Source organism: Ochotona princeps, chromosome 7 (genome assembly GCF_030435755.1).
Source record: "Ochotona princeps isolate mOchPri1 chromosome 7, mOchPri1.hap1, whole genome shotgun sequence".
Taxonomy (NCBI): Eukaryota; Metazoa; Chordata; class Mammalia; order Lagomorpha; family Ochotonidae; genus Ochotona; species Ochotona princeps.
The window spans coordinates 65619075-65644998 of record NC_080838.1 but is presented as its reverse complement, the minus strand read 5'-3'; the positions used below and the strand labels follow the sequence as shown (position 1 = coordinate 65644998).

At 45.0% G+C, this 25924-nt stretch overlaps 1 protein-coding gene and 1 pseudogene across 5 annotated transcripts in view; one reads left to right on the top strand and one right to left on the bottom strand.

The window, feature by feature from the left end:
• The window catches only part of CNOT6L (CCR4-NOT transcription complex subunit 6 like), a 99620-nt gene extending 81091 nt beyond the window's left edge, over positions 1-18529 (bottom strand). Inside the window, exon 1 of one of the 5 annotated variants that reach the window (XM_058667181.1) lies at positions 18293-18529. Coding sequence is in view for 2 of the 5 variants with exons in the window: in XM_004596160.4 (XP_004596217.1) it covers positions 18023-18027 (5 nt within the window). In the remaining 3 variants the exon portion in view is untranslated. Of the gene's footprint in view, positions 1-16699; positions 17117-17936; positions 17961-18022; positions 18101-18292 lie in introns of those variants that run through there. The other 4 variants (XM_004596160.4, XM_058667178.1, XM_058667179.1 and 1 more) reach the window with 4 other exon arrangements.
• LOC101529402 (tubulin alpha-1B chain-like) lies at positions 18412-24791 on the top strand (annotated as a pseudogene).
• The last annotated feature ends 1133 nt before the right edge of the window (positions 24792-25924 follow it).

Sequence of the window (25924 nt, the reverse complement as noted above, 5' to 3'; positions counted from 1 at the left end):
AACTGCTTTTGTATGCCTCAACGACATTAACCTTAAAAAAAATTTTTTTTTTCCAGGGATCAGGGCTACGATGTAACAAGTTAAGCCACCACATGTGTTGCTGACATTACACACCAGAGCGCCAAACCTGCGTCTAAGCTGTTCTGCCTCTCATTTGGCTTCCTGTTACAGTGTCTGGGAAAGTCCTGTCCCCCCACGAACCATGTGGGACACCCACAAGGAGTGTGGGGCACCCTGCTTCTGCCCAGCCTCAGCCTTGGCTGTTACAATCTTCAGAGAGTGAACCATCAAATGAACTTATAGTTCGCACGTTCTCTAACTCTGCCTTTCAAATAAATAAATAAATTTTTTTTTTAAGTTTCAAACTGTCACCGCCATTCTGCTCAAATCATTCCATGGCTCTCAGTGTCTTAAACAATACTGATTAATGATGAGATTTTGGAAATCTGTAGTACTGTTAGTCTAAACAACTGCATTATACACAAAACCATATATTACACATCACAGTTCATGGATTTTATTAAAATTTTTATATTATAGAGGCAGAGAAACAAAGATAAAGAGGGATCTTCCACCTGCTAGTTCACTCTCCAAATGTTTGCAAAACCCAGAGCCAGGGCAGGCTGAAGTCAGGAGCTAGGAACCATGTTTGGATCTCCTACGTGGGTGATAGAAGCCTAAGTACTTCTGCCTTCCCCGGCTCCCTGTCAAGGTACACACTAGGAAGCTGGGAGCAGAAGCAGAGCTGAGACTTGAACCCAAGCTCTGCAATAAGGGATGCAAGCATCACCAGCAGCTTCTTACCTCCTGCACCTAATGTGACAGTGTGTGAATTTTAACCACCACCTGTTGCTTTAGAGTTGAAATCCTTGTGTCAATGACCTGAAAATCACATTGAAATTTTTTATCCAAAGCACTAAGCCTACCTATAATCATGCTCCAGGCTCTTATTAGCTTCAAATTCCCATTCAGACCCCAGAAGATAGCCAGAAGTAAACTTAATTTCCCATTCATATCATTGAATCTGAACTTGTCTCTGCAACTACAAACTTGATGCAAAAAAAAGTTGATGTAATTTTCACTGTTAGCAGTACCATTTGCTTATTCATTAATAAACACTGAAGTTCCCACTACATGTCTAACACTACAGTAAGCCCCTACTCTGTGTGTCACACTTGATTGGAGACTCGTGTTGTGGTTTACAGATGAAGCCGACACCTACAATGTGTTCCATATGAGGGCGTAGTCAAGTCCTGGTGGTTTCACTTCTAATCCAGCTCCCTGCTAATGTAATGGCCTGGGAAAGCAGGAAAAGAACACCCAACTTCTTGGGCCCGTTGCAGTGGCCTAGTGGCTGAAGTCCTCACCTTGAACACACCAGGATCCCATATGGGCACAGGTTCTAATCCTGGCAACCCCATTTCCCATCCAGCTCCCTGCTTGTGGCCTGGGAAAGCAGTCGAGGACGGCCCAAAGCCTTGGGACCTGCACCCGTGTGGGAGACCCAGAAGAGCTCCTGGCTTTTGGCACCTGGGTTTTGGCACCTGGCTTCGGATTGGCTCAGCTCCGGCAGTTGTGGCTACCTGGGAGTTAACCAGTGGATGGAAGACCTTCGTCTCTTCTCTCTGTAAATCTGACTTTCCAATAAAAATAAACATTATCTTTAAAAAAATAAATAAAAATAAAATAAAATCCATGAGCTCTGTGTACAACAGCACTTAGGCTACTCTGTCAACTGGGATATTTTGCCTTCACTTGTTTGCTGGACCCATATTCAAATATCCCGCAGGTCCAGGTAGTATTAGGAGTGTGGAGATTCAACACATCCAACTGTAATCGTGAGCATATAAATATACTTGTATGCGTCCTAGTAACAGGCCACAGTAGTAACTTCAGGCATTCGGCACAACAATTAAGAAACCACTAGGGCAGACTCGCAAGATGGCCGACATAGGAGGAAGACTGTGAGAGAGCTCACAGACAGAGAGGGCTAGAACGCGACAAAAGCGTAAGTGGAGCAGCATAGAACTACAGGGAGAAGAACGTGAAGTTCCCTGGACAGTGTGGAGCCAAAAAAATCCACACAACTCGGAAGAGCAACCAGGGAAAAACAAAGCAAAGGACAGGGAAGACGACTTTCCGCTCCTGACCTGCTGAGTCACCTCTGAGTGCAGACGCTGAAAGCCGCCGAACCCACCCAAAGACCGACCTGAAGACGCTGTGGCCGTGAGGACCGGAGGAGATTGGGACCCGCTGGCATCTGCTCACCCTGGTCACCAGGACTCGCCAGGACCTGCCCCGCTGCGGACACCAGGACCCTGAATCACCGGGACCCGCCGGCATCTGCCCACCCTGGTTGCCAACCCCCGGGACCTGCACCAGCCACAGCCTCCAGGCTCCATCGCGACCCGCGCGGAGACCAGCAACGGACGCAGCAGTCGGGAGACGCACTGGCGGCCAGGATTCCCACCAGAGGAAGAGGCAGACTGCAAGAACCTGAGGTTTGAGTGAGTTGGGTGGGGACAGTGGTGGGTTGGAGGCTTCGGGAGTTGGCCCCCCAGGGGCACGGACAGAGCCTGAACACAATTGGCCTCCCCGCCCCTCCCCCCCCCAGGCTCCAGCCTCTAGAGACACAGGGCGAGTGCCTTGAGACTGCCAAAACTGTGTCTGGGAGAAAGGCAAAAGGCACACTGGATACTCCCCTGTGCCTTTGCGGTGTGGCACTCAGCTGGGCGGTGCTATCCCACAGGAACCCAAGCACGCCTCTGGGCTGGGCAGTTCCCTGCTAGCACAGGGGCGGTCGGTCCCCTGCAAGTGCTGGGGTGGGCGGACCTGCGCAGGAGGCGTTTCCAGAGAGCACCTGGAACACGCACTATAGTCCCTTGCTCCGAGCCCTGTGATCCAGTAAACAGGGTGCGCGCACAGAGAGTGCCTTCACTCCCCCACGCCCTGTGGTAGCATACCTGTAGGGGACGAGCTGAGAGTGCGCTTTGAATCCTCTGGGCCCTGGAAGAGGCGCCCTGAGGTCCAGTGTTCTGGAGACGCACCAAAAGTGCCTTGAAAATTCCCACACCCTGCTACTCCACGCCTGCAGACTCCGATCTCTACAGGATAGTGCTTGGAGACCCCTCAGCACACTGGTGCCTAGGTCTCTCAAAAAAGAAACACTAACACAATGGGAAGAAATACCAGAAAAGGTAATGATCCAGATGAGAGTGCCAACACCCTACCAATAAAGGATCGAAAGCCAATGTCTATTTCGGAGATGCGAGATGAAGACATAGAAGATCTACCAGACAAGGAATTCAAAAAAATAATGTTAAAATATGTCAGAGACAATGAGAAGAATTGGGAGGACTTCAAGGAATTCAAGAACCACATAGCCTCAGAAATACAACAAATGAAAAGTAAAATCCTTGACTTAGAGCACAAAATTGAGAGCCTAACCAACAGAACAAATACAGCAGAAGAGAGGATCTCTGAAACGGAAGACACACAAAACGAACACACCCAGTTCATGAAACAGCTGGAGACAAGTCTGAACAAAGCCAATAAGACCATACAAGAAATGAAAGACAACCTCAGAAAATCAAATATTAGGATTATTGGCCTTCCTGAAGGAGCGGAAAAAGAATCAGGAATGCAAATGGTGCTCGACGAAATTATACAGGAAAACTTTCAAAACACTTGGAACATGAATCCAGCTCAAATCCAGGACGGTCAGAGGACTCCCAGCAGATATGACCCAAAGCGATCTTCACCCAGACATATGGTGCTCAAGTTCCACTCCAACGAAGACAAAGAAAGAATCCTGAGACAAGTACGAAGCAGAGAAAAGATCACATACCGGGGAAAACCAATCAGGATCACGGCTGACTTTTCTGAAGAGACCTTACAAGCAAGAAGAGAATGGACAAAGATCTTCCAAATCCTGAATCAGAACAACTGTCAACCAAGAATATTGTACCCAGCAAAGATCTCATTCATATTTGAGAACGAAATCAAATACTTCCACAGCAAAGAGAAATTAGAAGAATATGCCAGCACAAAACCAGCTCTACAAAATCTCCTTAGAAATGCACTAATTCCAGAAAAAAAGGAGGTGAATCATAAGCAAAGATGGCAAACAGGAAGGTCTCCCCACTAAAGTCCACACAAGGAAGGGCAATAACACAGATATCAACACCCACAAAAACAAGTATGGCAGGGCAAAATCACAACCTCTCAATTTTAACTCTCAACACAAATGGCCTGAACTCACCAATCAAAAGGCATAGATTAACAGAATGGATTATCAAACAGCACCCAACTATCTGTTGCCTACAAGAGACACATCTAACCAGAAGAGATTCAAAGAAGCTGAAAGTGAAAGGTTGGAAACAGATATTTCATGCCAATGGACGAGAAAAAAAGGCTGGGGTAGCTGTCTTAATTTCAGATGATGTGGACTTCAATCTGACACACATCAAAAAGGACAGGGAAGGACATTATATATTGGTGAAGGGACTGATCCATCAGGAAGTAATTACCATTGTGAACATATATGCACCAAATTCAAACGCACCTAGCTACGTGAAGCAATTACTCACGGACTTAAGGGGAGACATAGATATGCACACAATAATAGTGGGTGATCTTAACACCCCACTAACAACTATAGACAGATCAACAAAACAAAAACTCAACAAAGAAACAACAGAACTCATACAAACAATAGAACAACTGGACTTGGTTGACATTTATAGAATTTTTTACCCTAAGGCCACAGATTATACATTTTTTTCAGCAGTACATGGCACCTTCTCCAGGATCGACCACATGATAGGACACAAAGCAAACCTAAATAACTTCAAAAAGATAGGAATCATACCATGTACCCTCTCAGACCACCACGGAATGAAGCTGGAAATCAGCAATTCAAAATGCCCCAGGAAATACAGAAACTCTTGGAGGCTGAACAATATGCTACTAAACGAACAATGGATCAGAGAAGAAATTAAAGATGAGATCAAAAAATTTATGGAAACCAATGAAAACTCTGACACAACATTCCAAAATTTGTGGGACACTGCCAAAGCAGTGCTACGGGGTAAACTCATCGCAATTGGAGCTCATGTCAAGGCCCAAGAGAGGCGCCAAATACAGGAACTAAACACACACCTCCAGGAACTGGAAAAACAACAGCAGAAGAGCCCCACACACAATAGGAAACAAGAAATCATCAAAACAAGGGAGGAAATCAACCAGATAGAAATAAAAAAAACCATACACAAAATCAATGAATCAAAAAGCTGGTTTTTTGAGAAGATAAACAAGATAGACACCCCACTGGCCCGACTGACAAAGAAAAAACAAGAGAAGGCAAGAATTAACAGCATCAAAGATGAAAAAGGCAACATAACAACAGACACCGCATCCATTAAGGCCATAATCAGAAATTACTACAAAGCACTGTACTCCAACAAATCAGAAGATCACCAAGAAATGGAAAAGTTCTTAGACTTCTACCACTTGCCAAAACTTAGCCCAGAGGCAACAAACGACCTGAACAAACCCATAACTGAAGTAGAGATTGAATCAGTGATTAAAGACCTCCCAACAAGGAAAAGCCCAGGCCCAGACGGCTTCACTCCAGAATTCTACAAAACATTCCGAACAGAGCTGACCCCAATCCTCTACAAACTCTTCAAAACAATAGAAAAAGAGGCAACCCTTCCAAACTCATTCTATGAAGCCAACATTACCTTAATCCCAAAACCAGACAGAGAACTAACAGAGAAGGAAAACTACAGACCTATCTCTTTGATGAACATTGATGCTAAGATTCTCAACAAAATCCTAGCCAACAGAATTCAAAAACACATCAGACAGATCATTCATCCAGATCAAGTAGGATTCATCCCTGGAATGCAGGGATGGTTCAACATTCGAAAATCTATAAATGTGATACACCACATCCAAAAACTGAAAAACAAGAATCACATGATAGTATCAATAGATGCGGAAAAAGCTTTCGACAAAATCCAACATCACTTCCTACTAAAAACCCTAACCAAGGTAGGCATAGATGGAAAAATCCACAACATAATTAAAGCAATATATGAAAAACCCAACGCCAGCATCATACTGAATGGAGAAAAGCTGGAACCCTTCCCACTGAGATCTGGAACAAGACAGGGATGTCCACTTTCTCCACTACTATTCAACATAGTCCTAGAGGTACTCGCTGAGGCCATAAGACAAGAAAAAGAAATCAGAGGAATCCAAATGGGAAACGAAGAAGTCAAGCTCTCACTATACGCAGATGATATGATTCTTTATGTAGAAGAGCCAAGAGACTCAATACAGAGACTGCTAGAACTTGTACGAGAGTTTGGTAGAGTGGCAGGGTACAAAATTAATGAACAAAAATCAACAGCCATAGTGTATGCGAACAGCCCCAAGATGGAAAAAGACTTAACCAGCAAGATACCATTCAAAATAACAGAGAAAAGTATGAAATATCTGGGAATAAATCTAACCAAAAATGTAGAAGACTTATTTGAAGAAAACTACAATCTGCTTAAAAAAGAAATTGAACAAGACCTCAAAAGATGGAGTAATATCCCATGCTCCTGGATAGGTAAAATCAATATCATTAAAATGTCTATACTGCCAAAAGCAATATATACATTCAACGCAATCCCAATCAAATTGCCCAAAATATTCTTCATGGAACTGGAAACAATGATCCAAAGGTTCATCTGGAAGCACAAAAAACCACGGATAGCTAGAACTATCCTGAAGAACAGGAAGTTAGCAGGGGGAATCACAGTTCCGGACCTCTGGACATACTATAGGGCAGTGGTTATCAAAACAGCGTGGTACTGGCACAAAGATAGAGAGGAAGATCAATGGAGCAGAATAGAAACGCCAGAAGGAAACCCACACAGATACAGCCAAATAATCTTTGACAAAAAGACAAACAACAACCCAGGCAAATGGGAAGGTCTGTTCAATAAATGCTGCTGGGACAACTGGTTGATAGCCTGCAGAAACAAAAAAATAGATCCACATCTCTCACCATACACTAAGATCAGATCTAAATGGATAACAGATCTAAACCTACATCCAGAAACCTTCAAACTTTTGGAAGAAAATGTTGGAAACACACTGGAACACTTAGGGGTAGGCCCTCACTTCCTAAAAAAGACTCCAGATGCAGTAGAAATCAAGACCAAAATAAACAATTGGGACCTCATCAAACTAAGAAGCTTCTGTACAGCTAGAGAAACAATCAACAAAGTAAAAAGGCAACCCACAGAATGGGAGAAGATCTTCGCACACGACATAGGTGATAGAGGGCTAATATCCAGAATATACAAAGAGCTACAAAACAACCAAAATGTCAAAACAAACAAGCCACTCAAGAAATGGGCACGGGAAATGGGCAGACACTTCACAAAGGAACAAACCCAAATGGCAAATAAACATATGAAAAAATGCTCAAGTTCCCTGGCAATAAGGGAAATCCAAATTAAAACATCAATGAGGTACCACCTAACGCCAGTAAGACTGGCCCACATGAATAAAAGCACCAACGACACTTGTTGGCGAGGTTGCGGGGAAAAGGGAACCCTACTCCACTGCTGGTGGGGCTGCAGGCTGGTACAGCCTCTATGGAAATCAGTATGGAGAATATTCAAACAACTCAAATTCAACATACCGTATGATCCAGCAATAGCACTCCTAGGAATATATCCAGAACACTTGTTCTATGAGAAACCAACATGTACTCCTATGTTCATAGCAGCACAATCAGTAATTGCAAAAACATGGAAACAACCAAAATGCCCATCAAAAGAGGATTGGATAAGAAAGCTATGGTTCATCTACTCCATGGAATACTACTCAGCTATTAAAAAAAACAAAATGCAGTTCTTTGTGGCCAAATGGGCCAAACTGGAAACCATAATGCTAAGGGAAATGAGCCAATCCCAAAAGGTTAAATACCACATGTTTGCCTTAATTTAAGATGATATGATGTTATGTATAACATGTTATGTTTTGAATGTTATATGTTGTGTATAAACTAAAATTGAAGTATAGGTGAGGTGGTCACAGAAGGTGGCTGGGAACCCGCATTTACTTTTAACATATTGGTTACTCATTACTATGTCAATTAATTCCATAATGATGTAAATTTTTGCTGATGGTATGTTGGAGCTTTCAATTGACTGGGATGATACTCTGCTGGCTCTGTCATCAGACCAGAGAGGGTATACCTAAGAAACCGTTGAACTTGACGGGACAATAAGATGCTGGACTCTATGTTTGGTATACGCTTGCAATGGGGAAATCTCAACTGAACTTGAGCTGTGGTTATGCAATAAGGTGGAGGAATCCACCATGGTGGGAGGGTTTGGGGAGGGGTGTGGAGAACCCAAGTATCTATGTAACTGTGTCACATAATACAATGTAATTACTGAAGTTAAATAATAAATAATTAAAAAAAAAAAAAAAGTGCAAAAAAAAAAAAAAAAAAAAAACCACTAGGACACTCACATTCTACATTGGAGGGCCTGGGGTTAAAGTTCAGGAAGCATATCCACTTCCAGTTTCCTGCTCACACACACCCTGTGAGGTAGCAGGCAAAGGCTTAAGGACTTGGATCCCTATCAAGTCTAATCCTGGTTTTGACCTGCCAGTCTGGCTACTGCAGGCATTTGGGAAGTGAAACAATGGCTAAATTACCTATCTATCCATCTATCTATCTATCTATCTATCTATCATCTATCTTTATCTCTGCCTTATAAATATTTGATTATAAATAGAAATTTAAAATAACAAAGCCAGGAAGTGGCTTGACAGTGTTTAACTACATTTTTAAATTTATGTGAAAGGCATAATTATAATGAGATGGTGAAAGGGGAAGGAAAAGCAGAGATGGAAAGGAGGAGGAGAGAAAGTGAGAGAGGAAAAGATATCTTTCACCTGCTGACTTACTCCTCAAATGGCCATAGCAGCTGGGGCTATGTCGGACAAGTCCAGAGCTGCTCTGGGTCTCCCATATGGGTGCAAGGGGCCCAAGCATCCGGGGTTCCTAGGCACATTAGCAGGGAACTGGATCAGAAGTGCAGCAGACAGGGCTTGAAGCGGCAGCCAATACAGCTGCCAGTACTGCAGGTGGAGACATCACTCACTATGCAACAATGCTGTCCTTGATACCCAGTAATCCAACAAGAGTTATTCCTATTCCTTGATTAACAGAGTACATTTCAATTTTTGTTTTATTCTTCGGGATGTTGAATATAATGGCTTATAGCAAACAGACTGAATATTTACTAATAAATTACATACACTTTTTTGGTGATTTCAGTTCTTTGAAGTATTTCAAGGTTATCATCCTCTGTGTAACTTACATCATATTGCTTCTTTTTTTTGGTAAGATTTATTTATTTTTATTGGAAAGTCACATTTACAGAAAGGGAGAGACAGAGAGAAAGATCTTCCATCTGCTGGTTCACTCCCAAAGTGGCGACAACAACCAGAGCTGAGCTGAGCCAAAGGCAGAAGCCAGGAACGTCTTCCGGGTCTGCCATGTGGGTACAGGGCCATCCTCCACTGCTTTTTCAGATCACAAGCAGAGAGCTGGATGGGAAGTGGATCAGCAGGGACATGAACCCGTGCCCATGTGGGGTCCTGGCGCATGTAAGACAAGGATATTAACCATGAGGCTACTATGCTGGACCCATCATTTTGTTTCTTAATTTAAATCAAATGTAAATGTTAATGTTGCAGAACACTATACTAAATTCAAAACTCCAATAGCATAGATCCTGTAGATGTGCAGTTTTTTGTTTTGTTTTTTAAATATAATCAGAATGATCAAAGGCAAAGGTGTGTGAGGAATAGCAGGTGTTTGGTGTAATGGTTAAGATGCCACTATGGGGCCTTGGGACCCTGCATCCGCATGGGAGACCTTGAGGAGGTTCCTGACCCCCGGCTTCGGTTCAGCGCAACACTGCCCGTTGCAGTCTCTTGGGGAGTGAATCATCTTCCTCTCTGTCTCTCCTCTCTGTGTATATCTGACTTTGCAATAAAAACAAATAAATCTTAAAAAAAAAAAAGATGCCACTATAAGGAAAATTTACGAAAGCAAAACTATTGATGCTGAAATGTTTTGGGTTACGGGGTGGTCTACTGATAGATGCTAGCTTCACAAGGCACGCCTTCATCCAGTGCAGCGAAGGTAAGGGCACTTTCAATTCTGCAGTCACTCACTGGGAGTTAGTGCTCCTGGTACCTGTTTCCACTCCACACTTAGCTACCACACTAATTAGAAATACCCCATACTCTTTGTTGAGTACCTTTTTTTCCCAAAACAATACTCTCCAGTGCTCAAGAAATTTCAATCATTCAAATATTCGGTGAAAGATTAAGGACCAGCCAAATGTGCACACAGACTAATGAAAACATTATTAGGGTCCGGGGCGTGGCCTAGTGGCTAAAATCCTCACCTTGAATTCACCGGGATCCCATATGGGCGTCGGTTCTAATCCCAGCAGCCCCACTTCCCATCCAGCTCCCTGCTTGTGGCCTGGGAAAGCAGTCGAGGATGGCCCAAAGCCTTAGGATCCTGCACCCGTGTGGGAGACCTGGAAGAGGTTCCTGGCTCCTGACTTCGGATTGGTTCAGCTCCAGCCGTTGCAGCTGCCTGGGGAGTGAACCATCGGAGAAGATCCTCCTCTCTGTCTCTCCTCTCTGTATATTCGCCTTTCTAATAAAAATAAAAAATGAATCTTAAAAAAAAAAATTAGAGACCAGCAAAAAAACTGGAAATGGAAAACAAAGATGGAAGAAGGGTGGGAGGGTCTGGCTCTTTTTCACCACCCAATTTAATATCGTATCTGCCATTCATCACTACATATTCTCATTTCCTGACCTATATTCCACACTTTCTTGAAAACTCAATTCTAACATCCTTTCACAAAAAAAAATTGCAACAAACCAGAAAAAATATGCCTATAACTCTGATAAAAGGCATTTATGAGAATTCTGTTAACGTTATACTTAACAGGAGACTGAACATTTTCCCCTTACAAGCAGACACTAGAAGGAAGCCCTACAAGTGTCTGTTCTTGACTCTTCTTTCCAAAGACATGTTGCAGGTTCTTTCCAAGGCAGTTAGGCAAGAAAATAAAATAAAATGCACTCACATTGGAAAAAAAAAAGTGAAAATACTTTCATTTGCAAGTGATGCAAACCTACAGAATCTATGTAAGAACTATTAAAACCAGTAAGCTCAGCAAGAGATAGAGACTCAAGATAAAAATAGTGTCTTTATATGCTTGCACTGAACTACTTGAGAATGATAGTCCATCTAAAATTTCACCTAAAGAAATAAGACACTTGAGAAGAAATGCAATAGAACATAAAACTTACACTCTAAAAACGATAAAACATCATTGATAGCAATTAAACAGAAAATAAAAAGGAGAACATCTTACATTCACAGAGAAACTTCCTGTTGAGATGGCAATGCCCCCAAATCATCTACAGACTGAACACATAACCTCATTCAAATTCCTGCTGGTTTCCTCGAGGAAGCTGAAAAGCCGACCCTAACGCTGATACGAAAATGTTGAGACCCAAATAACCAAAATAATCTTGAAAAAGAACAAACATTCTCAAGTCTCACACTTCTCAATTAAAAAGCAATAATAGTCACAACGGTACAGGCAAAAGGATAAAACAGATCAATAGACAAGGACTGAAATTTCCAAACCAACTTTGATGACTATTCAATTGGTTTCTGACAAGAGCAACAAGAGAAGTCAATGGAGGAAAGAATAATCTTTCTAACGCATGGGACTGGAATAAGTGGAGACCCACACGCAGAGCAGTGTTAGACTCCCTCCACAATAATATCCTATTCCGAAGTCCAAACTGATCAAGGACCTAAGTGCAAGCCATAAAGTATTTAGAACAAAAACAGTAAGTTTTTTGTGATCTTAGCTAGGCAATGGTTTCTTAGCCATGACACCAAAAGTGCAAAGTCAATTAGAAAAACAAAACAAAACAAAACAAAACAAAAACATTGACTTCAAGCTGAAACTTTTAGTGTATAAAAAGATACCACTAAGAAAGCAAAAAGGCGATTCACAAGAAGGGAGAAAATATGTGCAAAACATATGTAGCTGTATGTATATGTAGATCACATTTAAGGATTCTTACAACTGAATAATAAAAAGTAGCTCAGTACAAACACAAGCAAAGAATGAGAGCCTTTTCACACATGCTCAGTAAAACTAGCAGTAAAAGAAAGGCAGATCAAAACACAGAGGCGCCATTTCCCATCCACCAGGAGACGGATGGCGACAAGACAACCCGCAGACTTAGAGCACCTGGAGCCCTCATGTACTGCTGATACTAATGCAAGATACTGAGCTGCTTTTGAAAGCAGTCTAGAAATTCCTCAACAGTTTGAACTTGAATGACCATGGTTCCATTATGTTGTGTAATACTAACTTCATTCTTAGGGATATACTTAAAACAACTGAAAACGTATGACACAAAGTTGGCAGATTACAAGTTGCAATAGACAAGAAAATAGAAAAAAACAAATATTCATCAGTTGATTAACTGGTAATCAAAATGTGGTATATCCATGAAGTGGCATCATTTATAGCCATAAAAAGAATAAAAAACAATTACACAGATGTACCCTTGAAAACACAACAAATTAAAGTACACATATAAAGATTCCATTTGTATAAAATGTCCAGAAAAGACATTCCTACACAAAAAGTAGATAAATTATCAACTTGAACTAGGTGAATGGAAGAATGAAGGATGACTCTTAAAATATGGGATCTATATTTCAGATGACCAAAGCGTTCTTAAGGGGGCCAGGTTAATCTTTTACCTGCAAGCAGCAGCATCCCATATGGGTGCCAGTTCGTGTTCTGGCTGTTCCACTTGCCATTCAGCTCCCTGTTTACGGCCTAGGGAAGCAGCAAAGGATGGCCCAAAGTCTTAGAACCCTGTCACCCACATGGGAGCCCTGGAAGAAGCTCCTGGCTTCAGATCGGCTCAGCTCTGGCAATTTGGGGAATGAGCCAGCAGTTGGAAGATTTTTCCTTCTCTTTATCTATATAAATCTGCCTGTCCAACTTAAAAAAAAAAAAAAAAAAAAAAAACAGCAACAAGAAATGTTCTTAAGGGGGGGCTGGTGCTGTGGCTCCATTGTCTAATCCCCTGCCTGCAATGCTGCATTCCATGAGTGGCAATTTGCATCCCAGCTGCTCCACCACAAATACAGCTCCCTGCTTATGGCCTGGGGAAGCAATAGAGGATGGCCCAACCCCATGCAGGAGATTTAGAAAAGGCTCCTGGCTCCAGGCTTTGGACTGGCTCAGCTCTGACCATTGCAGTCATTTAAGGAATGAACCAGAGGACAGATGACCTGTATCCCTTCTTCTCTCTATAAATGAAAATAAATAAATCTTTAAAAAGTTCACAGAAAACATCCTAAGCCCGTACCTTATGTTTGGCTACTATTTAAAAAAAAAGTTCTTAAAATCCTGGGCAATAAAAAACATACTGTGATTTTAATCAAAATTAAAGTTGTTCTGAGGCTGGCATGTGGTGCAGCTCGTTAAGCTGTCACCTGTAATAATGCTGGCATACCATGTGGACACCAGTTCAAGTCTCAACTGCTCCATTTCAAATTCAGCTCCCTGCCAATGCACCCAGAAAAACAGTCCCACTGGCTGGGTCCCTGCCACCCATAAGGGTGATCCACTAGAGTTCTAGACTTCAGCCTGACCCAGTCCCAGCTGTGGTGGCCACTTGGGAAGTGAACCAGCTGTCTCTCTCTGTAACTCTACTTCTTAAAAAAGAAATTTTCTTAAAAAAAAAAAAAAACCAAGTTGTCCAGAGACAAAAACCCCTTAGTGTGTTGGCCCTCCACGTCCATTGTTAAGAGTGCATTCACTCAAAGGAAGTTGTAGTATTTTCATCCTGAAGTGTGAGCACAAGTTAATTATTATCTTTTGTTGTTCACTTGATGGTTTTACTGTTCCTTCTGGGTTGAGGTTCCAATATATTAATGCTCCCGACTTGAGGCACTGCAACAGCAACAACAAGCCATCCTACAGTCCAACCAAATGGTACTCACTATTGTGAAAACATAAAATACTAACAGCAATGCTGCACACCAACAACAGAAAAAAAAGCATATAAAGAAAAACACTATTTCCTATGAAACCACACCCGAGGAAATGAAATTCAGAGTGTTACCCTACTGAACTGAACTGATGGCAAAATACAGAAATAACTCGGCTAGAACCCAGCAAGCCACAATGAAAATCTAAAACAGTAATGAATAAGCCCACTAAAGATTACAGAATCCAACCGTAATTTCTCTGTAAAACCTAAATCCTTGAAGGGCTTCTGAAATTCACTTACCATTCAAGCCCCTCACAGGTAAGAACATCCCTTTACATTCTGTGGCCCTCCCCCTTCCCTCCTCTCAACTCCCCCCTCAGACCCCAAGGACAGTTTTACTCTTTGAAGAAGGGAAGCAATTCTGAAGTATTATCATTGACTTTTAGATAGAATTTCATAAATCTCCATCATCTAAAATAACAGTGAAAGGCCCCTTGTGGCAGAGATGACCAAGCTGTTCACCAACCAGGGCCTACATTTTCCATCCCCCTTATATTATTTAAAATATTATATTATACACACACACACATATATATGGCTCTGTGACAAATTATTGCCAATAAAACTGGGGAAATATCTGTCCTTTTAAATATCTGTCTTCTTTATAAATGGTCTGTGGGCAACAGGTAGAACTCCAGGCATGTGGGCAATGGGGAAGTCACAAGATCTAAGGAACCAAGATCCTTAAAGATCACATGCAATAAAGCCACTGTTTTTTACTAACCAGAACACCTGCACTATACTGTCTTGCAAAAGCACAAACCTCTATGTACTAAGCCCCTGAAATTCTGGAATACCTGACTACCCTAACAAATTAGCACTGCTTTGAGGAACACGGGACGGACTTCTGAAGTATTCCAATTCCTATTTAAAGGCATTAATAATGAGTATTTGGGGAAGATCATTTAAAACCTTTTAGTAAATTTAATTTCAGAACCTAAACAACTTTCTACCTTGATTTTAGTGTAACATAATTCTGCTAATCTGTGCAATTTAGCATGAGCAATCCTACTATTAATGGTAAATTTCACTGTATAAATACTGTAATAGTTCAGTATCATGTTTTCATGATTACAGAGAAATGTTTTCTCCAATTATATCCAGGTTTAAAAAATTGTTTCAATATATTATCATTCATAATATCTAATGAAATTACTTGATCTAATACTAAGAGCAAAATTCATTCCTATTTCATAGTTACTACAGAACTGGAAATTACGGTTTTTAAGGTAAGAATTCTTTAAAATTCCAGAGATTATTTTGTCCATTATAAAGTTGTTTCTACTACCCTTCACATAAATATTTAAATGTAAAAGCTATTTTGGAATCTTAGTCCTAATTTTAGAAAAATCCAGTGAGATTTCCCAAAAACGTATTGTTGTTACAAATAATAAGGCTTCATTAAACTGAAACCAATGAAACTCCTCCCACATTCTCTTTGTCCTGCCTTTACCAAAAAAAGATCCTTTAACCTCTCAGTTGCCTTTATTTAAATCCGCAAAACTCTAGAATTATTTTTTTCACACAATACAATTAAAATTTAATGGACCACACATTTACGACTCTTTAAAAAGCAGAAAATGGGAAACTGCCAGCAATTGACACAGGATTTTCGTTTTCATTCAGAAGAATATGCTGGAAGATTTGGTTTGTGAGGAATCGGTCACGGTGAGCTATGTTCCACAGCACTCACACTCTCAGGTAACTCTGCTGCCTTCATCCTCCTCAGCACTTGCCTGCACTGAAACGTATATGCTACGTGGAACAGAAAACTTTTTCCCAAGGCTATGTAACAAAAACTCCCAAGAATAATAAAGCTGCGAGATGAGCAATTCAAAAATACCAAAGATATAACATGTGAAAAGTTGATCAGAGAAAGGAAAGGACAGAAATACTCCACTGTCAGGATTTTCAGCTTAGTTACATAATATTGCTCCAGGTAATCACTACTTAGGTATTCACGCTGATAGGCTGCAAGAGGCAGAACTACAATTTAACTAAGCATCTACTACGCACCAAATACCATTTTCCCATGCTAATTTACGAACTGTAATGTCATAAAGTATTAACTCTATTTCAGACAAGAAAATGGAGTCCTGTAGATGCTGGATACCTTGTCAAAGGTCAAAATAGTTAAGAAAAATCACACAGATGAGATTCTGACGTTTGTAAAACGAGTTTTTCCCCCTTAAACTACAAGTGCTAAATTGTTTTTGTAGTGGCGCTAACAGGAAACACCTCTTCACTCCTCCCTCTCTTCCCAGTGAGCAGCATGCACTATTTCTTCACGAGACCTGTTTTAAAAACAATCAACCGCTGGCCATTACACAGAGTGCAACCTACAAACACCGGATCCGTATTAAGGCTTTATCCACAGCAGGGTTCTGGTGAGGACTAACGAGTTACAAACATGAAAAGGATGGAGTCGATAAAAGTAAGCCAGCGAATAATCATGCAAACGTCGTTTCTATTCGGTTCTGAAACGCACTGCACGCCTGTGAGCAGCGGACTTATCTGGGTAACTGCGTTTCGCTTCAGACGGTTCTCCCAGCAGCTTTCCAGGAGCACACACCGAGTACACAATAGAGGCCGCCTGCTCTACGCGGCTTCGGAAACGTGTCTGCCGAGCGTGACCGTCTTGAGGATCACCAGCGGATCCCGAGCATCTCCCAAAATGTGGCGCTGGCCTGCCACTGCACACCCACGGCTCAGCTCAACTCCTCCAACAACACAGTCCACCCCGAAGCCCCAGCCGAGCAGGAGGCCGAGTCCAAGAGGATGACAGCTCCAGTAACTTCCTCTTCCTCCCCGACCTCCCAGCTCAGCCCCGCGCGAACACGCCTTTCCCCTGGGAGGCAGGAGACGACAGTTTCAAAAGCACAACACCGAGCCAAGCCGCCGCCGCCGCCACCTCCACAGGCCATCAAGGCTCGGCGGCCCGCTTTCCCCCACCCCTCCCGGCCAATCTACTTCGTGGGGAGGCGGGGGGGGGAGGGGGAGATCAAAACTCACCCACCAGAAAGTATTTGCAACACAAAACGAAAATACGTTCTCAGACGCTCGGCCCAACCCGGAGGGCTCTCGGCAGCGCGTATTCCCCACAAGGACTGCTTGGAGCCACTTTCCCTCGGGGTCCCAGCGTCCGTGGAACGCCAAAATAAGCCTTCCCTACTAGTCGGGAGACGCGGAGGCGGCCGAGGCGGGCCCCGCCTCCGACCCTCACCTGCCCGGGCCCGGAGCAGCACGGTGGGCCGGCACGGGCTCCGCGTCCCGGGAGGCGCCCGGGGAGGCGGGCGGGCGCCGAGGCGGTTAGGCCGCGCTGCAGGCCGGCGCGCTTCCTGCCGCGGCCGTGGCCCCGGGAACCCGAGACCCGCAGCTTCCCCCGGCCCCGCCGCCTCGCGTGGGCCGCACTCGCTCAGCCCTGCGCGGCCCAGCACCCCCGCGAGGCAGCTCTCACCTGCGAGGCTCGGGAGCCTCGGCCACAAAGGCAGAGAGAGAGGGCCACGCCAGTCGGGGGGTCCCAGCCACGGGCGCGGACGCCCCCCCGACACACACACACACATCCCGGATCCCTCCTCGCCCGCCTCCGACCCGCTCGGGTCACCCCGCCGCCCCCTCCGATCGCCCGACACACACCCACTCGCCGCGGGTCCTCAGGCCGCCCTCCCGCCCGCCAAAGTCTCATCAACTCGCACACCCACACGCGTATTTGTTCCCTCTCCCACCCCATCTCCCCGGGGACGCGCTCGTCCTCCCAACACTCGCCATCGGCCCGACTCTGAGGGGCACACACACACACCAAACACTCTACCTCATTCTCTTCCTCCGGCCCACAAGGAGCAACCACAGCAGCCATTTCCCCGAGGCTGGCGAAAACACACACAACCACCACCCCCCCCCCACACACACACACAGACACGCGAGCGAGCGCGCGCGCGCGGGCCCTCACACACACTTCGCCCTCCGGAGCCGCGGCCACAGACGCAAACACAAACACCCACGCCCGCCCGCCCGCCCCGAGGGGAAGCCGCCGCGGCGCCCGGGCCTTCGGGGGGCTCCCGCGCCCCCCGGCCCTCCTCACCTGCATTCAGCGCGCCAGGGGCCGGGCGGCGGCGACGGCGGCGGCGGCGGGGCGGCTGGGGCTGCGGCGGCGGGGGAGGCGGCGGCGGCGGTGGCGGCGGGGCTGAGGGCAGTAAAGACATGCAGGCAGCCCGCCGGGGGGGAGAGGCACCGGCCGGAGGGGACGCAGGGCGGGCGGGCCGGGCCGCCGGAGGAACGGGCAAGAGGCGGCTGGCTGACTGGCTGACTGGCTGGCTGGCTGAAGGGAGCCTAAAAGGAGAGACGGAGCGGGGAGAAGGGAGGGGAAGCAGGGCCGCGCGCGCCGCCGGGCTTGGAGGACGGTGACCCTGGACGCGCTGAGGAGGGCCCCGCGCGGCCCGCTGACGCGAAGGCCTCGGCCGGAGGAAGCTGTGCCCCCCCTCCCCCTCGCAGCCCGCCCTAAGCCGCGGCTATAGCCTCCGAAAGCCTCGCCGTGCCCGGCCTTGGCCTTGGCCTCCCAGTGCTGGGGCTGCCGCCGCTGCGGGGGTTAGCTGCCGCGCCTGCTGCTGCTGCTGCCGGGGCCGCCGAGGCGGAACAGAGACTCCAGCTCTCGAGGTGCCTTCGCCCTCGCGCGCTCACACACGTTCACACCCCCCGAGAGCCGGGGGAGAGGCGTCCGGGCAATATCGGGGATTGAGATTAATAACAAGGTGCAGAGAGTGCGAGAAGGAGGAGGGTTGATTGACGTGGAGGGGCTGGCGGGAGTCAGTCACTCCCCGACGCCGAGGGGTGGGGTGAGGGGAAGGGGGCGGAGCTTCCCGCCGCGCGCCGCCGCCTGGCCGAGAGGCGCGGGCGCGCGCGGCGCCGGGGTGGCTCTGCCTGCGCGCGGCTGTCACGCTTTGCTGCTTTCTGACTGGGGCTCGTCCGCCTCGGCGAGGAGCGAGGCTGAGCGGGCAGACTGGGTGTTCGAGCCGCGTTCGCCGAGTGCTGAGGGGAGAGACCGAAGGAGCCGCCTCGCGGGTGTTTCCGGCCGCGCTGTGGGCTCGCCCTGGGCCACCTGAGAGCCGAACCCAGCACGGGTCGGGAGCTGACAGGACGCCCGCCGAGGTGAGGCGACCGCAGGCAAGGTTTCCTGAGAACTTCGGGGTGTTTTGTCCTGAACGTGTGTAAGTTTGTGCCGTGAAAGGTAAATAAAAGACTGCGTGACGCTTTCAGACAGCTCCGTCCTCGTTTCTCATTCCCCCTTCTCGCGATAGAATTACGTTTCTCGGGCCGTTTATTCGTGGCAGCTGCAGAGTGAAAACATCCGAGTGAAAACTAGCAGTATCCATGTTCATAGGAACGTGTGGCCTGGATATTTTCCGTTTCTGAGCCCTATTTTTATTTATTTTTTTTTCTGCTGGGCCAGCTCCAATTTTGAACCCCGAAAAGTCCAAAATGCAAATTACACAGGCGCCAGGAGCCAGCACTGTGGCGGTTTTGCACGATTGCAATCCCCTCCTCCGGGTTCTTTATTTTGGTCCAGGGTGTATTAGCACGCTTCACTGCGTTTTTTTGCCCACCACGGGAGAGGTGCTTGGCACACAAGCACGTCGTGTCGGTTGGGCTGCATCACCGGCCTTAATACTGACCCTAAAACGCCTTATCTCTTGGGGGTGAAAGGGACGGCAAAAAAAAAAAGTGCAAATCCTCTTTTAAGGCAGAACTGGACAGCTATTAAAACAGCCCACCAGTGCCGCGGACCAGCACCAGTGGCGCCACTTTGATCTCGCCAGCAGGAAGTGTAAGAGGAAGACACAAGCTACTTTGTTTTCTTCCTGTTAAGTTCACGTTTTCATACACCCACACACACACACACACCCCGCCACTTTCTGCAAGAAGTCAAGGGAGGCCTGATTGTCTCACTCATTCCCAATGCTTTGCAACCTAGGCTGACATGCAATGAATTGTTTTTGACTTTATAAGCAGTAAAACCAAACAAATGACTTAAGGAGCCCAGAAGAGCGAACCTGTCTGGAAGGTGTCTTAACTTCCCCGAGGACAAAGACCATCAAACATCAAAGGAAAGAAGGAAATAAAGACTCAAGAAAATAGGATTCAAGGGGGATATGCTGGTTTTTAAGTTTCATTCGGTAGCTGTGGAGAGATTGATTTCTCGCTTTTCGCTTATGTACAGTGAGCACTGTTGCAGGTGCTGCAGTTAGCATTGGCAACAGGCACACAATCAAGCAAACAACCCCTGCGCTTAGGTAGTTCACTCTCAGAAGAGGCTGACACATAAACAGGAAATTTCCAGGGAACAAAGCAGCAAGGATACGATGCAAGGTGATGCAGAATTCATCACAACAACATTGAGGATAGGCTGACAGCTAACCCTGGCATTTTTACTTGAGTCATCTTCTATCCACCTACATTCATGGGCAGCCTCACAGTAGCAAGGAGTTGGGGAAAAGGAGGAAGTTCCCTGTGAATGATGATAGAGAAGCAATCATAAACATTGCTTAGCTTGACATTGATGTGATGCTCCTTGTTGGCCTCTGAATTTTATCTTGCTGTGGTGTGTGTGTGTGCTTGTTTTAGGATTGAAACAGCGCCCATGTGCTTGTTCCTACCACAGAAGCCCTCCAGAGCTGGGGCTGGGCCTAGCCTGGCACCCAGTCCAGTATCCCACACAGGTGTAGGGGTGTGGAGGGCAGGCAGTTTTCAATGGTGAGCCATGGCTGTTGCTTTCCAGCAGCTGCAGTAACAGCTGGAATCCAGAGCTGTGTATGGAACCCAGGAACCCCAAGGTGGAACTCAAGCATCTTAGCCTATCACTTAATTGCTAGCGCAAGCACCACCCACCTCTAAATTTTTAACACTAAATGCATTGTAATCCATTAGGGGGGAAAGGTAGTTGTGCCACTCAACATTAGAGACAATGGCAGTTGACAAAGGTCAACTGAATGCGTTTTGAATTTAAGTATCTTTGCTGTCAGAGATGTTCTGTTTCTATCATCTCAAATGGGAAAAACGGAAAGCAATACTTTTATAACCTTACTCATATGACTACCATTCAAAGCTGATGATTGTTTTTGCCTGTGGCAGTTAGACTAACGTGGAAGAAACAATAGTTTTCAGTTAGTTGGCACTGTATAAATGCCAAGAAATTAGATCTTAACAAGATTTCAATTCAAAAGGCATTCCAAAACAACAACGAAAGAATGGTACTTTATCCACTTTTTTTTAAGGCTTATTATCTGAAAGGTGGAGTTGGAAAAAAGTCTTCCATCTGCTGCTTCACTCCCCAAATGGCCATAAGAACCAGGGCTGGGCCAGACCGAAGCCTGGGACCTGGTATTCTGGCCAGGCTTCCCACAGAAGTGACAGGGCCCCCCCAAGCACTTGGGTCATCTTCTGCTGTTTTCCCAGGTATATTAGCAGAAATTGGATATGAAGTGCAGCAGCTAGGACTCAAATCAGCCATTACATGGAAAGTTCAAATAGTTAACTGTGTAGGTTAACCCGCTGTATCACATAACAGGCCCCTAACTATTTTTAAGTAATAGATGTACTGTAAATCAAAGTTTGTAACAATTGTAACCTACTTTTAAGATATTAATTCCAGAAATTTTTCAAGTTTGAAAACAAGTTTTGTTGTTAAGATCAGAAAAAGAAAAACACTGAAAGAAAATTTCTCTTTATTTTGGCTTTTGTGAGTAATGCTGCAATAAATGGGAATGCAGCTGTTTCGCCATGTGCTAATTTCAGTTCTTCTCGATACATACCCAGGAGTGAGATGTCTGGGTCATATGATATTTATGACCCATTATTTATTTTTTTGTTTTTTGAGGCACCTCCATGCTGTTTTCCATAACAGCTGTGATAATCCACCTTATAAATCTGTAGTGTTTAAAAGTTCCCTTTTCTCTACCCTCTCCTCAATACTTGTTATCTTCAGTCTTTCTGATAATAGCCACCCTGGCTGGAATTAGGTGGTATCTGTTTGGTTTTGATTTACATTTCCTCAAAGTCTAGTGTAATGTAAGGTGATGGATATGCTAATTGCCATGGAATAATCATTGTACAATGTGTACATATGTTGTACCTCATAAATATGTAGAATTGCTATGTGCCAATCAAAATGAAATTTTAAAAAAAGAAAATCTTTTAAAAAGTGACTTGTGTTGGCAAAGCTTCTGGCTTACTTACACTCTGATAAAACTGGTTTAATAGTAATAATGTGTAGGCGCATAGGCAGGACTTACATCTGATCTGTAGTATCACAGCATTAATTCATCCTTTCTCATTAAAAAAAAAAAAAAGTTGTAAAATAGCCTAGAGATTGGGACCAGCACCCTGACATAGGGAGCTGGGCTTCTGCCTGTGGCACTGGCATCCCATATGGGCACTGGTTCAAGCCCCCCTACTCCACTTCCGATCCAGCTCCTTCCTTTATGACCTGGGAAAGCAGCAAAAGATGGCTCAACTCCTTGGGAACCCTGTATCCATATTGGAAGAACTGGATGAGGCTCCTGGCTCCTGGCTCCTCGCTTCAGCTTGTCCCAGCTCCTGCTATGGCAGCCATTTGAGGAGTGAGTGAGCCAACAGATGAAAGATCTGTCTCTCTCTCTCTCTCTGTCTCTCCTTTTCTCTGTAATTATGACTTTCAAATAAAAATAAATTATTTTTTTAAGTCCTAGAGATCACCTGTGTTAACAAGGAATATTTGATTTAAACAAAACTTCCTAGCTTTCCCTGGTTTTGGTGATAGCACAGTTAGCTGATCACATAAGATTCACTCTTCTGAATTCTGTTGAGCAACACTTTTTTTTTTAGATTTTTAATGTAAGAAAGTCATTATCACTGATGAAGAGTTAAATTTTATTTTGTTGAGTTCAGTACATGGCTTTATACTAATAACTATATGACCTCTAAAATTTGTTTAATTTATTTTAGAGACATAGATAGCGTCCTGCCATAACTGATTTATTACCTAAATGCCTTCAACTGTTGGGAGCTGGGAACATAACTGCAGTTCTTGCATGGAGTGGCAGGAACCCAGTTATTTGAGTTGTCACCTTTGCCTCCCAGGGTCTTCATTTACAAAAAGCTAAAGTCACAGTGTGTTATTTGCCTCCACTTGTCGGGAATGGCACCCAGACCCACCTCTGTTCCTGTCGCCTTTGCCTCCTAACCTCCTCAGCCACGATTTGTGAATGCATCTCCATCCAAGTTGGCTAGGCTGGTGTCTAGATCTGCAATGACTCCTGGGAGGACTTCTGCCTGGAACACAGCATCCAACCTGATGGCCAGATACCAAGCAACAAGAGCACCGTGGGAGGAGACGACTTCTTCAACTCGTTCTTCACTGAGACCGATGCTGGCAAACATGTGTCCAGGACCATGTTTGTAGAACTGGAGGCCACTGTCGTTAATGAAGTTTGCACTGGCACCTACACCAGCTCTTCCACCCCAAACACAGCTCATCAAAGGCAAGAAAGATGCCACCAATAATTACATCCTCAGGGACCACACAATCTGCAAGGAGATCATCAACCTCATTCTGGACTGGATCCACAAGCTGGCTGAGCAGCGCACAGGCCTGCAGAGCTTCCTGGTTTTCCACAGCTTTGATGGGGACTGTTCTGGGTTCACCTCCCTGCTGACGGAACACCTCTCTGTGGATTAGGATAGAAGTCCAAGCTGAAGTTTCCCATCTACCTGACCCCCAGATCTCCACAGCTGTGGTGGAACCCTGCAACTCCTTCATCACCACTCACACCACCCGGGAACACTCTGACTGTGCCTTCATGTTAGATGATGAGGCCAACTGTGACATCTGATGTAGCAACTTCAGTATTAAGTGCCCCACCTGTGCTAAACTGGACCACCTCATCAGCCAGATTGTGTCCTCTCTCACAATCTCCCTCTGGTTTGACAGAGCTCTGAATGTTGACTGGACAGAATCCAAGACCAACCTGATGTCCTGTCCCCGCATCCACTTCCTTCTGGTCACCTATGGACCTGTCATCTCTGCTGAGAGCACCTACCTACCATGAGCAGCTTTCTGTAGCAGAGATCACCAATCCTTACTTTGAGCCAGGCAACCGCATGATGAAATGTGAGCCTCACCATGGTAAATACCTGGCTTGCTGCCTGCTATGCCATGGTGACATGGTTCCCAAAGATGTCAATGCTGCCATTGCCACCATCTAGACCAAACACAGCATCTGGTTTCTGGAGTGGTGTTCTGATGGTTTTACGGTTGGCATTAATTACCAGCCTCCCACTCTGGTACCCAGTGGAGATTTGGCCAAGGTACAGTGAGCTATGTGCATGCTGAGCAATACCATAGCCAGTGCCAAGGCCTGTTTCACCTGGACCGCAAGTTTGACCTGATGTATTCCAAGCATGCCTTTGTTCACTAATATGTGGGTGAGGGCACAGAGGAGGGAGAGTTTTTCTAGGTTCATGAAGACTTGGCTGCCCTGGAGAAAGATTATGAAGAAGTAGGTGTCATTTCTGTTGAAGGAGAAGGTGAGGAGGAAGGAAAATACTAATTTTCCCACTCCTTTTGACATTACAACTTGCCATACTCATTGAACTTGAACTTCAACAGGAGCTGAGAGCCATTAGACTTTCCTGATTACATTGTCTTCATACACCTATGATCATCCCTGTCTTTTCCATGTATACCTGTAATATACTTCCATCACGTCTAAAAATAAAGGCTTTAGGAAGAAAAAAAAAAAAGAACAAGAAGACGAATCCAAGTCTAAAGTGAAAATCAAACCTAGGTACTCATTGTGGAACGCAGGTCCCTGAACTGCTATCACTGAGCACCCACTCCCAATATGTAACTTTTTCAGAGTATTTCAATATTCAGTAAAGCATGTTAGTAAAATAAGTATGCATGTTTACTTCACATTCATTAGTAAAATGAACTTATAAATAAGTATCAAGCAAGATAGCATTGGATGTTTACCTCCCAGACCACCTGACAGGGCTTCCAAATTATATTTCTATGACATAGCCCACAACTTCTTGAACTATACTTCTTTCTATCTTCCCCTTTTTATTCATTTCTCTCTCATGTTTTTTAAGATTTAGTCATTTTTTTATTGGAAAATCAGATATACAGAGAGGAGGAAAGACAGAAAGGAATATCTTCCATCCATTGATTCACTCCCCAAGTGATCACAACGACTGGAGCTGAGCCAATCTGAAGCCAGGAACCAGGAACCTTTTCTGGGTCTCCCACACGGGTGCAGGGTCCCTAGTCTTTGGGTCATTCTCAGCTGCTTTCGTAGGCCACAAGCAGGGAGCTGGATGGAAAGTGGGACCTCCAGAATTAGAACCGGCACCTATATGGGATCCTGGGTGCATGGAGAGGATTCTAGCCACTAGGCTACTGCACCAGGCCCTCCTTGTGTGTACATTTTTGTTTGTTTGTTTGTTTGTTTGTTTTTACAATATGCTTCAGAATCCACATTGGAGTATACAGAAGGAACCGGGAAAATGGGATTTCAACTAGAAGGCCTCTGTGTGTTTGTTTGTTTGTTTGTTTTTTGTCTCACATATTAACCACATATTTGCCCAATTTTATTTTTCTTCAGATGGTGCTCTTTGTCTTAGAGTGAACTGTTCCTACTTGTGCTATAAGCAAGTACTTCTAGGGGCTAGAGTTGTGACA